Source organism: Heloderma suspectum, chromosome 1, assembly GCF_057233095.1.
Source record: "Heloderma suspectum isolate Gila_16-S chromosome 1, 16-S_ref, whole genome shotgun sequence".
NCBI classification, from domain to species: domain Eukaryota; kingdom Metazoa; phylum Chordata; class Lepidosauria; order Squamata; family Helodermatidae; genus Heloderma; species Heloderma suspectum.
The window spans coordinates 414301398-414317324 of record NC_139458.1 but is presented as its reverse complement, the minus strand read 5'-3'; the positions used below and the strand labels follow the sequence as shown (position 1 = coordinate 414317324).

The 15927-nt window shown below is 47.4% G+C and overlaps 1 protein-coding gene across 3 annotated transcripts in view; it reads left to right on the top strand.

The window, feature by feature from the left end:
- LOC146360180 (phosphofurin acidic cluster sorting protein 2-like) overlaps positions 1–15927 on the top strand; it is a 215882-nt gene that overhangs the window by 164815 nt on the left and 35140 nt on the right. For all 3 annotated transcript variants that reach the window (XM_084829040.1, XM_084829039.1, XM_084829041.1), the window contains exons 3-9: positions 5116–5205; positions 5656–5781; positions 6172–6334; positions 6953–7044; positions 7819–7899; positions 9865–9924; positions 14703–14854. In XM_084829040.1, coding sequence (XP_084685166.1) covers positions 5116–5205; positions 5656–5781; positions 6172–6334; positions 6953–7044; positions 7819–7899; positions 9865–9924; positions 14703–14854 — 764 coding nt within the window. The remainder of the gene's footprint in view (positions 1–5115; positions 5206–5655; positions 5782–6171; positions 6335–6952; positions 7045–7818; positions 7900–9864; positions 9925–14702; positions 14855–15927) is intronic.

Here is a 15927-nt window from a genome sequence, read left to right as displayed (position 1 = left end):
CTCAAAGAATGCGTGGTTGTTGCCTGTAATAAGGAAATCGTGTGTTACTTACAACACTGTCTGGAATAAGATCCAGGGCACAAATCTACTACTATCAATTTATCTGGCTTCCCTTCAGTTTGTGTGGAGGTCTTGAGCCTCTTGGCCTACCTAGTGAGCCTCGCAGTCTGCTGGGCATAGTAGCAGAGGCTTTGTCTCAGACTCGGCCAGTCCTGGGAATCTCTCTGAGCTCGTACTTCAGCTGCTATGAACTGAGGGAAGATTAGAAGGTTGAAGGAAGGATGAAGAACCTGCAGGCCCTGCATAGAGAGCTGGAAAGAGAGTTGGGGGCCTGCCCTGTGATATTTTTTCCAAGCTGCCTGCTGAAAGAGAGAAAACTAACTGTGCGGCCAGGGCTAAGTTCTGAGCAAGGAGAAGCCATTCAAGGACTGAGGAATTTTTATAGTTCCTTGCTGGCTAGGACAAGCACAAGCCAAAGTCCGTGTCTGCCTCTGTACAGGAATATGTTTTAGACACGGACAGAGGGGGAAAAGTGGTTATCCTGTTTTCTTTACCCTTATGTATGCCTCTCACACCTGAGCCCACAAACACCCAAACAAGAACACCATTTCATGTCAGGGGCCATCCATGAGGTAACAGCAGACAGTACTGAAAGTTTGCAGACCGTATTGACTGCAGTGAAAAATGGACCAGTTTGTGCCACCAGCTGAATTGTGCTTAATAGGAAATCTTGGTGAAAACTGGAGAAGGTGAGAGCAGAAGGTTCAGTTGTACTTAACAGTCACCAAAACAATCACTTTGTCTGAAGATTTTAAAATTGCCTTTATGCTTTCATTGCATTGGGTATTGGAATGGCAACGTATAGCATGAGCATGCAAAAACCCCGCAGAAGCTTAAAAGCATTCAAGGATAGGGTGGCCACTTGCACATCATCAAAAAAGAGGACATGCATCACCAAAAAAAAGGACATAAATTTGCATAATATTTACATATGCTACTTTATTTCTATAGATGCACATTTTGAAATAATTACTATAATTTAAATAAACTGCTGTTTAGTTGCCAATTGTTGATGGGCAACATTACAGCCTCTTCTTCCTCATGGTTTTCTTTTTCCTTGTAACCAGACTTGGACAGGCCATCAAATAAAGGATGCCTTCAAACAGAGGACTGTCCTCTTTAAAGTAGGACACATGGCCACCCTAAATTATTGTGAACCTAAAAAAAAATGTCTGAGAGATTCCAATTTTGGCAGCACAGAGGCAGCAGGAATAGATAGATAACTTTGTTACTGAACTAAGGGTGCAATTATATGCACATTTAATGCATGGGGTACATTTTTTAAAGTTTTGTTTACTACATACAAGCAAAATAAACATGCTAAATTCGATCACTCTTTGGAGCATCAGAAACATTTCCAGTACAAACTGAACACTTTCCTATGCAAGTTTTCCTACGCAAATTATCCTAATTTGCATATAATATTTTTCTAATTCAAAATTTTCCAGAGAAAACCCTCATCACTAGCAATCTGCACTGTATACAGAGCATTTGGACAGGTGGGGGTGGGGGCAATGTTGTGAATTAGGACTACATCTGAATGGAGATTTATCAGCAGCCGAAAATGTGGAGGGGAAAAAGCTCTCTGTAATTTGGATTGATAGATCCTCTGTCAGAATGAACTACCTTTATACAAAGGTAATTGTCCACAATTCAATTATACGTGTGAGTTCTTTTCCTTCATTAAAGCTCTTAATTTTATTACAAAAAATGGAATATGAATATAATAGGTAATACATATAATAAATAAAAAAGGAAAACATGGATCGGATATTAGCCCCATTGTCCCTCACTCTCTATTTAAATCCGACTGGCATAAAATCCAGGGACAGAGAGTTTGTCCCAGAAAGCAAGCAGGCCCATTTTCCCAAAAGGCAGCCCCCTCACCCCTAAATCCCTCACACCCTCCCCATTTTCCTACTTCTTTCCCCTTCCAAAACCAGCAGCCTGCCCCTTGGTTTCCAAGCAACCACTCATCTCCCTTCTAGAGACAAGGTTCGTATTTTGACCAGGCATCAATTGTCAGAGGCTGTCAGGTGGCAATTGGTAAAACACCACCGTGGCCTTGCTATTTTCTGGCCATCTCCAGTCCAACGAGCATGTTATGAGAAAAAAAGGAGAGAGGGCAAACACAATCCTTCGTCCATTGCAGAGTCTGTTGCACTTCCATGAAGCCAGCTTCTGCCAGTCCAAAACATCTGGAGGGCACCAGGTTCGGGAAGTCTGGGTTAGACAGTAGGTTTAAAGTCAGCAGATGGAAGGGATTGGAGTAGGGTGACAGGACTGTGTGGAGCACAAAGTAAAAGAGGAGGAGGAGGAGGAGTTCAGGAGCAGCCACTGAACCCTGCTGTGCAGACATCAATCATCATCTGGTTTCAGGCCTTTTAGACAATGACAGCTCTTGAGCATTGAATGAGTGACAACAGTATAGCGGGCATGGCACAGAGTGTATAAGTTGGTGCAAAAAATCCCAGCTTCGTGTATATGATAATGGGATCTGAGCTAGCACTGACTGATCAAGAGATCTTGGGAGTTTTGGTGGATACCTCAACGAAAATGTCAATCCAGTGTGCAGCAGCTGTGAAAAAGGCAAATTCCATGTTAGGCATAATTAGGAAAGGAATTGAGAATAAAACTGCCAGTATCATGCCACCCTCATTCAAATCTACGGTGCGACCACAGTGGGAATACTGTGTACAGTTCTGGTCACCACACCTAAAAAAAGGATATTGTGAAGTTTGAAAATGTTCAGAAAAGGACAACTAAACTGATCAAGATATGGGGACAGAGTTGGTATCTGGGTTTGTTGCTGGGTCTGCTCCCTACATATGTGTCTGTTACGTGGCCTGTTGTTGTGAGAGAGAGTAGCTGTTTTAGGCTAGGGGACTGTCTGTAAGCAAGGACTGGCCCACCACCCAAGGAGAGGGAAGTGTAATTGTCCAGGATGGGCTGCAGGTTGATGCCAAACACTGGAGTGTTTTTAAGATGGGAACTATAGGTGGCAACAGGCGGTATTCTTTTGCTTCCTCTTCTAGGTCTGTCTGTAGATTATTCCAGGGTACCAGCAGTCTGGCCTCATTGATCTGTTGGGGTCATTTGCTGTTTAGTACTACATCCCCCAAGAACTTGTGTCTTGGTTGCTTGATCAGCTATCTGGTATGGCCAACCTCTGCATCCCGGGAGGCCACTTTGTCTCAACATCGTTTATTTTGGCATACAAACTCTTGAGCATTCAGGCACCATAAGAAAGTTGATCTATCCAGAGCAATGAGGGCTCCCCAGTTAATGGAGTACATGCACTGACGCACAGCACTACATATTTTTTATTATTTCATTTCATTTCTGTACTGCCCAATAGCCAAAGCTCTCTGGGCGGTTCACAGAAATACTCGTGTATTTCTGCTGTTGCATACTCGTCACATACAAAATTCTCAGAAGAGAGATGTAACATTAAATTGTGGAATATCTTTATTTCTTACCGTTTGAAAATATATATACCATTTTTTCCTTAAAAGAGAATCTGTGGACCATCTTTTTTGCCATGCCATGTTTACAATTCAAGTGAGCCAACCAGGGATTATGTGTGGGCACTATTTGGCCACCCCTGATCTGTTACAAGGTGGGCAACAAAACCAAAGGAGTCTCATGCCTTTGGCTCAAATTCAGACTTGCTGATGTGCATGTGAGGGAGATATGAAGTAGGGTGATGAAGACATGTCTTAGCATTGCTTGCCTTTGCTGATATACATTTATTTATTGTTTAAAAATGTAATATAAATCTAATATGTATATATGAATAAGTAAAAAAATATAACTGCAGCCCTTCTGCGGTTTCCTCCCCACCCCATGAATGCATTATAGTGAATTTTGCTTACTGTGGGAAGGCTCCTAGCACTACTAGTCAAAAGACACTGCGTAGCTATTCCATCTTTTCTTCCTTAGCTGATTTTGTGTGTGTGTTGGGAGGGAAAGATGGAAGAAGCAGTGGTGACAAGTTGAAGACAAGTTGCATGACAATGAAGCGAGAAGGATCTTGGAATTGTTGTCGATCACAAGCTGAATATGAGCCAACAATGTGATGTGGCTGCAAAAAAGGCAAATGCTCTTTTGGGCTGCATTAATAGAAGCATGGCTTCCGAATCCCGGGAAGTACTAGTTCCCCTCTACTCAGCACTGGTTAGGCCTCATCTGGAGTACTGGGTCCAGTTCTGGGCACCACACTTTAAGAAGGATGCAGACAAGCTGGAGAGGGTACAGAGGAAAGCAACAAAGATGATCAGTGGACTGGAAACAAAGCCCTCTGAGGAGAGACTGAAAGAACTGGGCCTGTTTAGCCTTGAGAAGAGAAGACTGAGGGGAGATATGATAGCACTCTTCAAGTACTTGAAAGGTTGTCACAGAGAAGAAGGCCAGGATCTCTTCTTGATCATTCCAGAGTGCAGGACACGGAAGAATGGGCTCAAGTTCCAGGAAGCCAGATTCCGGCTGAAAACGTCCTGACTGTTAGAGCAATACGACAATGGAACCAATTACCTAGGGAGGTGGTGGGCTCTCCCACACTGGAGGCCTTCAAGACAAGGCTGGACAGCCATCTGTCAGGGATGCTCTGACTTGGATTCCTGCATTGAGCAGGGGGTTGGACTCGATGGCCTTGTAGGCCCCTTCCAACCCTACTATTCTATGATTCTATGATTCTGTGTCTGGACCCTCCATAGAATTCTGTGAATTAGGCGGGGTGATTGCAAAAGCCTTATTTGGAAGCACCCTAGGAGAAAATGTTCTTCAAGCATTTCTACCTAGTTGCCTTTCAGTGTTATTCTTTACTTTCTTCTTTCCCTTTTTCTTTCCTTTTATTCTTTCTCTTTCTTTCAGATTGAGATCTCTGAAAATCTTCTAGTATCTAGTACAGACAGTGAACTGAGTGATATGAACTAAGATATGAACTTCTTAGCATGCTTTTCCGTGCATTTAGCTGCTTGTGGTAACTGAAGCTAGGCCAGCTGAAGTTATGATGTGATGATTGACTCTAACACTTGATTCTTGCTTTTGTTACAGGGTTCAAAGAGAGTCCTGAGATCCAATGAATATGTTTTACCCCCTGGAGGCTTGATGGAGACTGACCTGGAACTGACATTTTCATTGCAGGTAATTTGAACTTTGCCGGTAACAAAGCAAAAAATCATTCCTTAGGAAGATAGTTAATATCCTTTCATATGTCTTCAGTTTTCTGAATAGACAGTGCTTTAAGGAATAGCAGCTCTAGGAGTTCCCTTACAATTCTATTAAAGAGTATTTGCTTTCCACATATAGGGTACAATGGTTATCCTGATAACACAATCCTGTGCATGTTTATCCAGAAGTAAGTCCTACTGTGTTCACCGAGAAGTGTGTTTAGGATTGCAGTTTAAGACACTTTTCAAATCAGCCATGTGTGAGAGATTAGTATGAGCAAACAGCTTGCCATGGTGTTGAGGAGAAGCACAGAAGAAGGAAACATGGGGAGCATTTGAGAGGTCAAACTTGTTTCTTCCCAGGTTCTCTGAGGTGTCTCAGAAATAGTGCAACACCTGAATCCTTTTCCTTCTTCCTCTCTAGTACCCACATTTCTTGAAAAGAGATGGCAACAAGCTCCAAATCATGCTCCAGCGCCGAAAGAGGTACAAGAACCGCACTATTTTGGGCTACAAGACTCTGGCAGTGGGCATCATTAACATGGCTGAGGTAAGGGAAGCAGCAAGATGGAGCGTAACATGAGTGTGTCACGCCATTGGCCATCTCAGAGCTTGATAGGGAAACAGAGCTGCCGTGCAGGGCCCTGCTCTGGCACCAGGACACCTTCCCAGGTGTGTTGCACCCATGCTTGTCACACATGAGAGGGCACCAGTAGCTCAGTGGTAGAGCACGAGCTTTGCACACAGAAGGTCCCAGGTTCAATCCCTGGCATCTCCAGGTAGGGCAGGGAAAACTCCTGCCTGAAACCCTGGAGAGCCGCTGCCAGTTAGTGTTGGCAATACTGAGCTAGATGGACCAAGGCTCTGACTCGGTACAAGGCATCTTCCTAGGTTCCTCTGCTCCAGAGACCTCTGGTACTGAGGTTTGTCTTTTACCCAGGTCATGCAGCACCCGACAGATGGAGGACAGCTCCTGGGCCTGCACAGCAACATCAAGGATGTGAGCATCCGGGTGGCAGAAATCAGCATTTACTCCCTCTCAAGCCAGCCTATCGACCACGAAGATGGAAACGTCCCGTCTGGTCCCAAAATCAAAGCTTCCGGTAATCATTGTATTACTCCAAGGGTCCTTCCAGATGAGGCTTATATCAATACACCACCCTCCTTCATTCATTTACAGGGGGTCCAGATGTTGCTGTCTTCTGCCATAGCCCTCCTGTGTTTGCCCACCACTTCTTCTGTCTTTCTCCTTACCGTAGAAAATCTGTTAAGGAGAAAAAGATGGAAGTGATAGTGCTAGGAGCCCTCCGTGTGGAAGAGTCTCTAGAGCTCTATCTGGGAGGATATGATTGAAGTTCCCTGTCTTCTCTGCACTAATGGCTATAAAATCCTTTGGTCAGGTTTAGATCAAACCCTCCTCTGATGCTTTTTCCTTACTGACTTTCTGTCCTGTGGTATTTTCCCCCTCCCTCTTCCCAGTCAATCCAGAATGGAGTTTACTATCAAACTTGCCTTTTTTTCTGTGATGCTGCTTGTGCCACCCCCTCTTCCTGAATCCTTGTAATGACTCCCTGTGATCAGCAACAAGTTTCTAGGCCTCAGCATCAAAGCTTGCTGCCTCATTGCAGTACTTTCCTCCATTCCCCCTGTCTCCCTTCTCTTCCGTTCCTCTTACAGGCTCAGGGCAATTTGGTGAAGGTCTCTGCCTTTTCTCATTCCAGATCGCTCTCCAGATATTGATAACTACTCTGAAGAAGAGGATGACAGCTTTTCTTCTGAGCAGGAAGCAAGCGACGATGCTGTGCAAGGCCAGGTATCTGCCTACCTCCTATCTATCACCTTTGCACCCCACCCTAAGGCAGGGGTGGGAAAACTTCAGGCCTGCAGGCACTACTTTGTTATTTACTTGAACACTGAGAATCACTAACTGGAGCCAGGTGCAAAATAGTAGCTCAGGCAGGCAGACATACACTATGAATTAAGGAACGGAGTAACTTCGAACACATGCTCAGTCCAGGAATTTGTGATCTGTACCAGAACAGAGTTCACAAGCCCCTTCACACAAAAATTCACTCAAGGTTTTCCCCAAGCATTTTTATGCAGCAACCTGTGGGGAGGGTGGGGTGGGGGGACTTCTTAGTTGTTGGTCATTCTTTAGTTGTCTCGTTGTCTCCCACCAGACCCACCTTGGTCCAGATGACATCAGGGGCCATGGCCCCGCCCCTGACATTATTCCCCCTTTTGTTCTGAGTGCTGGAAGGAGGCACAGAACTGTGCCTTCTCCCAGCACGGAGAAAGGGACCTAGGCCACCCCACATCCACTGCAATTTCCAATCTGAGATTGGAGATAGCAGCAGGGATGTGGGATGGTGGGCATTGGGACTCACCTGCTCCAGGAACCGTGGGTGCTCTTCCCCGTGTGGGCGTACTCCAGTAGCCAGGCCACCCTACATACTGTCTGCCATTATTGATCTTTTCTCTGAGAACCCTCAGATAAGCTCCCAAGGAACCCTAGATTGAGTTTGGAAACCTCTGGCCTAGGACTCCGGAGTCTTCTGATCATGTGTTGCCATCTCTTGCTGTCCAGGATCTATATGACGAAGAGGACGAAGTGAGGAAGCCGAAGAAAGCCAGGCGGAAAATGATCAGGACCACATCGATGACCAGAGTAAAGGCACCTTCTTTGTCTTTCCAAAGGGGGAGGTTGCTGGGGGTTGAGTGCCTTATGCGCTGAGGAGAACAGACTGCCAGTTCACACCATCACTATGGGTTAAACAAGCTGTGGCGCATGCCAGACGCCATTTGCCTAATCACCCGCACAGGCGCAACTCGTGTTGTCTCAACCGAGGCGGCATGGCTTGTTGAAGGGGGAAACAACCCCCAAATAACCCAACACCAGTTCATGGGTTATTTGAGGGTTGCTTCCCCCTCCAACAAGGCATGCTGCCCAGGGCTCAGACACAAGCTGCGCCCAGGTGGGTGATTAGGCCGTCCCACATCTTGTTTAACCCACGGTGATCGTGCGAACCAGGTCGCTATGTGTGGGTGGCTTCCTGATTCCCTCAGCAGGTGATTCCCCAGAGAATGGAGCTCAGCCTGTGGTGGGGCTCTCTAGCAGTTGAACTCCTTGGCGCTCTCCTTGGCACGTTGTGGCCTGAAGAACTTCCCTATAGAGGTGTTGACAGCAACCGAGGGAAGGCCTGGAGGCTCTTCTCTAACCTCCTTTCCAAGATGAGTGGAGGCAAGATAAGTGGCACAAAATAAGCAAATGGGCTGAACCTGTATAATTTGTACAGGTTGCAAAATTCATCCATCCTATATTCCAGGAGTGGTCAACTTGTGGTCCTTCAGATGATTTGGGCTGCAACTCCCATCAGCCCTCAACATTGGCTATGCTGACAAGGGCTGATGAGAGTTGTAGGCCAAACCACCTGGAGGGCCACAAGTTGCCCACTCTTGCTGTATACTGATGATAGCGAACCCAGTTCTCCGAACGTGGATCCTTTTGCTGCCAAGCCCTGCGGGCATGCTTTTTGGTCCCCTCTGATTCCCGCTCCCCGTCCCCCGCATGGCGGGCTTCCCGTGTGTTTGGTTAGGTGCAGCACTGCCTCACATAAGAGTACGCAGTCGCCTGCCGCATTGACATGCCTTTCTCCGTGACTGCAAGGATGGCTTGTCAGAGGAGCGACAGCTCTGTCAAGGCTGGGGTGGTAATGGGTCTCGATGTTCACATACACACACACGTGCACACACGCCTATATTCTGGCCTTGTGGATCATGAACCCTCTGAGCAAATGCCATGTATACGTTCTGCTCAGCAACCACAGCACTGCTGCTGCCCACCATATTTATTAAGTGGTCATGTATTGTGCCATTATCATCCATCTCTGGCTTCTAACAGAAGTCTGAAGAAGAACAGCATCGAAGGCAGCGCAAGAGGACAAATCACGTCCACGTGGGAAAATCAGGACGTGTTACAACATACACAGAAGTAGTGACTTCTGTGTAGGACATCATGATGGGCGAAGAGGCCCATAGCTGACAAGGCAGCCCAGCACCGGCACTGGGCATGTTGGGGCATTTGCCTGGGTCCTTGTGCTCTGGCAGTGCCCACTGCCTTGCTGGCCCACCCAACACCCACCCCCACTTGGGCCCCTGGCAGCAGTGCTGTGACAGCTGGCAGCCTCCCCCTCACATCCCACTGCCACTGGGTAAGCCTGCGAGTGAGTGAGCCTGAGGGGGACACTGGCGGGGAGGGGGGCCTTACGACCTTGCAAGTGGGCTTCCCAGTGGCTTCGCCGGTGCTGCTCCGGGCTGGGAGCTGAGCAGCTGATGTAAACCTGTGTGTGGATGACGGGCTGGCAGCAGTGCTGCCCCCAGGAGGCCCAACTGGTAGTGAATGCTGGGAGAGGCCTTGAGGGCAGCCTGCCCAGCATTGCCCCCTCCCCACCCCCAATCTGGAACTGGTCCTGCTGAGGGATGTTTTTGGCTTTTCTGTGGGGCCCCTCAAAAAGGTTTTAAAGAAGCAAGCACATTGCAATGTGTGTGTTTGTAGCAAGGGCAAGGTGGAAGTGTCTGGCACTATCACTGAATGTTTTTCTCCCCGCTCCCCTCAACTTCCTTTTCATTTCAGCAACCAAACTTCAAGCAGAAATTTGTTGCCTTGCTGAAGAGATTTAAAGTGTCGGACGAGGTAAGAACTTGTGAGCCTGTCCCTGTCAGATGCGTAGCTGGCCTGTTTTCTCTCATCCGGCCCTCCCCTCACAGCATCCCTGCATGTGGAAGCAGCCCCTGCAGTGTCTCTTGGGGAGCTGGCTGGCACTCTCTAGGCATCATCGTTCTCATGGAGTTGGCCTGGGTTACAGCAGATGCACTGGAAATGAATAGAGATCTGTGTGCCTTACCATATGTGGGAAGGGGCTGTAGCCCAGTGGGTATAGCACATGCTTTGAATATGTTCAGTGCGGTCTCCAGCCAGTCACAGTAGATCAGGAGTGGGGAACCAACGTCCAGATGTTCCAGGACAGCTCCCAACATCTGTGAAGATTGGCCATGCTGGCTGGGGCTGATGAGAAATGGAACCCAATGACAGCTGGAGGGCCATAGTTTCCCCACTCTTGCAGGAGATGGTAGGCTAGCTTGGTATGAAACAGCTTTGTATACTCATAGCTAAGCTTCAGATGGAATTTTCACTGGCCTGGTTTGCGCATAACTTTAACCGATGGTATGGGTTGTTGCATTCTGGGTTGTCATGATGTATGGATGCAACCACACTAACAAACCATGGGTTGTTAACCATGAAGAGAACCCGTGGTTTGTTGTTGGGTTGTGAACTGTGGGTTGTTCATGGTTAAGAAACCATGGTCGGTTAGCATGCCAGGGTTCACACAACACAACAACCCACGATTCAACAACAACTCACACTTCTTCAACAACCCACACCCAACCCATACTCAACCTGTACTCTGGCTTGTCGTTTTGTGTGAACCAGGTCAATGAGAACCCATGGTTTGTTGCTGGGTTATGAACTCTGGGTTGCTTAAGCCATAGGTTGTCGTTACGTGTGAACCTGGAATCGGGGTTGTTCGTGGGTAGCTTTTGCCAGGTTCCAGAAGCAAGAGAGATTAAAAAAAAAAAAAGCCCAGCCATTCTACACGCCTGTACTACAGCACCGCAAAGACATTTGGGATACAGGGAGGGAGCATGCAAAGGAGGAAGGAAACAAACAACCCAGGGATTGAGAAAACCATAGTTGGTTCAATTGTCAATTGGCAAGCCCTGGCTGGGGCAACAAACCATGGGTTAACCATGAATTAAATAAACCATGGATCAGCTTTATGTGCAAACCAGGCCATTGTGCCTTAAGTCTCCCCTGCCCCACTCCACTCTTCATGCCTGAGAAGCAGGGTAACTCTCCTTCCTCCTCCTCCTCTTGCAGTGTACCGATGCTTGTTATTCCCTTCCCTTAAAAAAAAAATGGCTAGGTTCTCTTTTAATCATTTTTCCTGTCATTTAGCATTCACAGCTTTCTTCATTAGGAATATCTGCAAGTGCAGTTAACGTGCTCTTTCAATGCCATTTTCAGATTTTTTGCCAAACACTTCCAAATGGCTAAGATACTGCCCTTTATTATATTATTTATTATCCTTTTGGTCTTGGTGTCTCTGCTGGCTTTAGGTCATTGAAATGTCACAATGAAGGGTGTAGCAGATGTCGCCAGCGGGTCCCAGGGCCCCTCCAGGCTGAATTTCATCTGTTTGCTCATACAGAGTTGATTGGCAGCTTCAGAAATGGCTGCAGTTCTAGAAAGGGGAACTGGGTGATGTCATCTGGTTCTGAACATCTGACAGATGCTATTTCAGGGCATCAGTGGGCAGACTCTTCCACTTCCCCATGTCAGGAGAGAGGGAAGGGATTTTCCCCAGAATTAATTGGATTATTGGTGATCCCCTGTTTTGATTTTTGCCTGACCCTGCAGAATATAATAGTTACCCCACTTGTGGTTTTAGTCACCTGGGTAAACCAAGATCCTGCAGGAATTGATGTCTTTCTGAGTTCTCTGGGTTTCCTCCTGTGACCTGGTTTGAGCTTGCACTTTGATTTGCTGTTACAAATACTTTCAGTGTGGTGAGCCCAGCCTTGGGATAGGATGCTGAGCTTGGTGGCCTTTGGGGGTGGGGGTCCTTTTGGTTTGGGGTCCTTTTGGGAGGGTGGTCCTTGTGGCTTCGTGGCCTTTGGGAAAGTCCTTGTGGTTTTGTGAGGTTTTGTTTTATAGCATGGTTATGCTTAGCAGTGATGTTGTTGGTTAGATCAGGGGTGCCCTTTAGATGTTTTGTACTACAGCTGCCATAATCCCTGATCATTAGCCATGTCGGCAGGGGTTGTTGGGAGCTGTAGTTCAAAACACTTGGAGTTCCCTCAGTTAGATGTAGCTTCAAAATGTGGGAAACACCAAGGATTTTTCTAGGATTAATAAACTTCAGCTTGGAGCTCAGGTATATATGCCTTTCTTCTTCTTCTTTTTCGAAGCACAAGAATGTATTTATTTTTTATATCCTACCTCTTTTCAATGATAGTACTCAAGGAGACACACGCAGGAGTTCCCAGGTGCTCCTCCATCCAGGCGCTGACCACAGATGGACCTGCTTAGCTTCAGCATGTGCCGTCAGTTCATGTGCTGGAATCAGAGATGTTTGACTAGTTTTCTAGGACAATCTCTTTCAGAGATTTAAAACATTTTTGACTCTGAGGCCAGGTTCTCTGTCTGTCTGTCTGTCTGTCTGTCTGTCTCTCTCTCTCTCTCTCTCTCTCTCACACACACACACACACACACACTTGTCACTTGACTGTACCATCAAGTGATAGCTTGCATGTATGAATTGGCTATTACAGACAGAACTTTCATATCCCCTCAAAAAGCAAAGAAGGCAGTTCGCACGCGCGCACGTGTGCGCTCGTACACACCTGCCAGTCATGACTTGTAAATGTGAGCCAGCCCTGAGTTGGAGCATAGGGCATGAATGAAGGAGATTATTTGCTTATAACTCCTGGAGGCATCTTCCACTACTTCAACAAGATATAATCAGCTGGCCTCTGACCCACTAAACAGTGTCTTGGGCAGACTACATTTCCAGCTCTGCTACCTTAGATTCCCTTTGTTCAGGGGCGGGTCACTTGTGGCCTTCCAGATGTTTTGGCCTACATCAGCCCTAGCCAGCCCAGCCATTGGTGGGAGATCATGACAGTTGTAGACCAAAACATTTGGTGGGCCAGACATTGCCCACCCCTGCCTTAATTGAAGGTGCTGGGGATTGAACCTAGGTCTTCCAAGCGCTAAATTTGAGCTGTTCCCTTCATGTATGAGGTTGACCCAGGTCCACTCCATATCAGCAAGAGGGTAATATAGAGAGCAGGTCCAGGTCAGACCACTCTCACTGACATTGACAGAACAATACCCAAGGGAACAAAGTTCTCAACTGTCTGAAGTCTTTTTTGACGTTGTTACCGTGCACACAGATTGATATAATACTACATACCAGGGGTGCACAAGCTTTTTGGCCCTGGTGGCTACGTGCGATGCTGGCTTGAGGGTTTAGGGCCATTCATGCTCATCCCCCCTCCCCAGTGATCTTCTTTGCTGAGGAGGAGTGGAGAACCTTCTCTGCACCCCTTCCTTCAGCTATCAGGATACAGATCACTCTTTCCTCACTGCTAGCAGCACGAGGGAAAGACTAGTCAGTATGAAATGAGGGGCAGGGGGATTCAGCAGCAGAGGGGTCAGAATAGCCCTAGATGGCCACACCTAAAGCCTGGGGGGCACACATGTAGCCCTGGGCCATAGGTTGTCCACTGCTGCTATCACTTGTCTATGCAAACATACAAGAGAGGAGGGATCAGAGCACCTCTTTTGCATGGAAGAGGGTTGACCAAGGGTCAATCCCCAGTTAAAAGAATCAGGTAGCAGGTGATGGGAGTTCGCATGACACTATAACTCATAGTCTAATTAAACCATGGAGGATTATTTTTTACCCATACCTAAGCCACAGTGCTGCCACCAGACGATCGAGCAGTGCGTTGCTTGTTTTCACAAGTCATGGGTTGTTTCCCTCTGCCTTCCTCACCCACTCCCATCATGTATTGCTGGGGCCTTTGCAGCATGGAAGGGCGGGCAACTGCTGGCAAGGCTTCACTACGTCAGCAACCTCTTCACCGTAGGTCCGCTGTTTTCTGGGCATGTATTAATCTTTGGCTGCTCCCAGGGATGCTCATACTGTCCCGATGAAAACCTTCCCTTCCCCTTCTGCCCGCTTCACCTTGAAGCCTTGTTTTAGCAGAACAAAATCCACCCTCGCCCCGCCCTGGCTGCCCACTTCCCATTTGAACCTTCTCTGAGCAGTAAAACATCCTTGCTACCATCAGTTGGTGCTGGAAGGAGCTGTGGGACTCGATTGCTGCACCAGCCGGACAACCACATTTCATTCACCCCGTCCTCCACCCCTTTTCCACCCCACCAGAGATGAAGGGAAACCACAGTTCAATGAAGGAATCTTGTTTAGCTGCACCTCTTGCCGGTCTGCACTGATGCATTAACTTTTCAGACAATACTGAAACCCAAATCCTTGTGAACCTGGTCTTGATTGAATATTGGGAAGAGCTTTTTCCAGTGTCTAGCTGCCTCTGCTCTAATTGCTGTAAGGAGAAATACAATGGGCTGCAAATTTCTCCCTCCAAAGAATGAAGGAGTGTTGCTCTGAATGGGTGGCTATTAAAAGTTGATTTTTCAATTTTTCTGATGCTGTTTTCTATAGCTCTCGGTTTAATTCCATGATTAAGGGTGTTTTGTGGTGTTTTTTATTTTTTATTTTTTTATTTGTAAACAAAAAAATAGGCAGTGTCTAAATGGTGAAAGAAAGAAATGTTATTACATTGCAGTATTTGTATTTTTTCCCCTCTTTGGTTTGGGTTCTGCAGGTTTTGGATTCCGACCCAGTGGATCAGACCCAAGAAGTGGAGGAGGACCTGGGCCTGCTTTACGACAGCCTCGAGGAATGCAACAACAGCGACAGCGGCCCTGAGATAGAGGATAATGAAAGCGTCCACAGCACTCCTAAGCCTACCCTGAGGTGAGAGCTGGCAGAAGAATGACAGGCCGCTTCTGGCTTCAGGAGCTGTGGCAAGGAGGCTTTTGTGCATTGCAGGAGCTTCCTCTGTGCTCCAAAATGCCTGCCTCTCCCAGAGTTAAAGTAATCTCCCACCCAGTCCCTGCACTAGAAGTAGGAATCTTATGGCATGATTCTGTGCACGCCTACTCAGTAGTGAGTGCTGTTGATTCCAGTGGGACTTGCTCTCAGATAAGGCTTGCAGCCTTACTTTCCTTTCCTGCGGCGTAGCTGGGCTCTTTGCTGGCATCCCAACACGAGGGTGGGAGCCGGTGACTTACAGAACATGACTTCTGTGCTCTTCATTCATATGCTGGGAAAAGGGAGGCTTGGGGCCATAAAGTAGCTGGGTGATAGATGCTGATAACTTGAAGCTGACCTTGGATTTGACAGGCTGATAGAGAGCCCTGTGTGAGCTGCAAGGGACCAACGGGGATTGATGGAGCAGCAAAGCACCTCAGTAGCAACTGGGGGAGGGTGTTACTATCGCATCCCTTGCTGCCTTGGAACCAGGCCCCTCACGTGCATCTGCGGGAGGGACAGAGAGAGAGAGACAGGGAGGGCACAGTCACATTTCAGAGCCTGCTAGAGGAGTGACACCAGGTGGTGTCCATGTTCACACAGCCTTAGAACGTTTGTGTGTGTGTGTGTGCCTGTCTCTGTATTTCAATCCTCATCCTTTCTGATCCAGCAGATCTCCCCATTCTCAAATAGGATATTGTAAGAGCTGGGCAGGGTGCAAAAAAGGGTAGCCTAGACAATCAAGTGGGTTGGTGCACCTTCCTGACCAAGCTAAAGCAGCCTGCCCCAACCCGGCACCTTCCAGGTGTGTTGGACTACAACTCCCACCATCCATGGGGATGATGGGAGCTGTAGTTCAACACTCCTGGAAGGTGTCAGGTTGGGGCTGGATGAATGCATCTGGGGCTTTTTAGTTTAGAAGAAAACAGAGTTGGGGTGGGGGGGCGCACGCACACAATAAAAGAGTTGTGCAAAAGGTTGTATGATGTGGAGGAAATGGAGACTTTTTTCCCCCT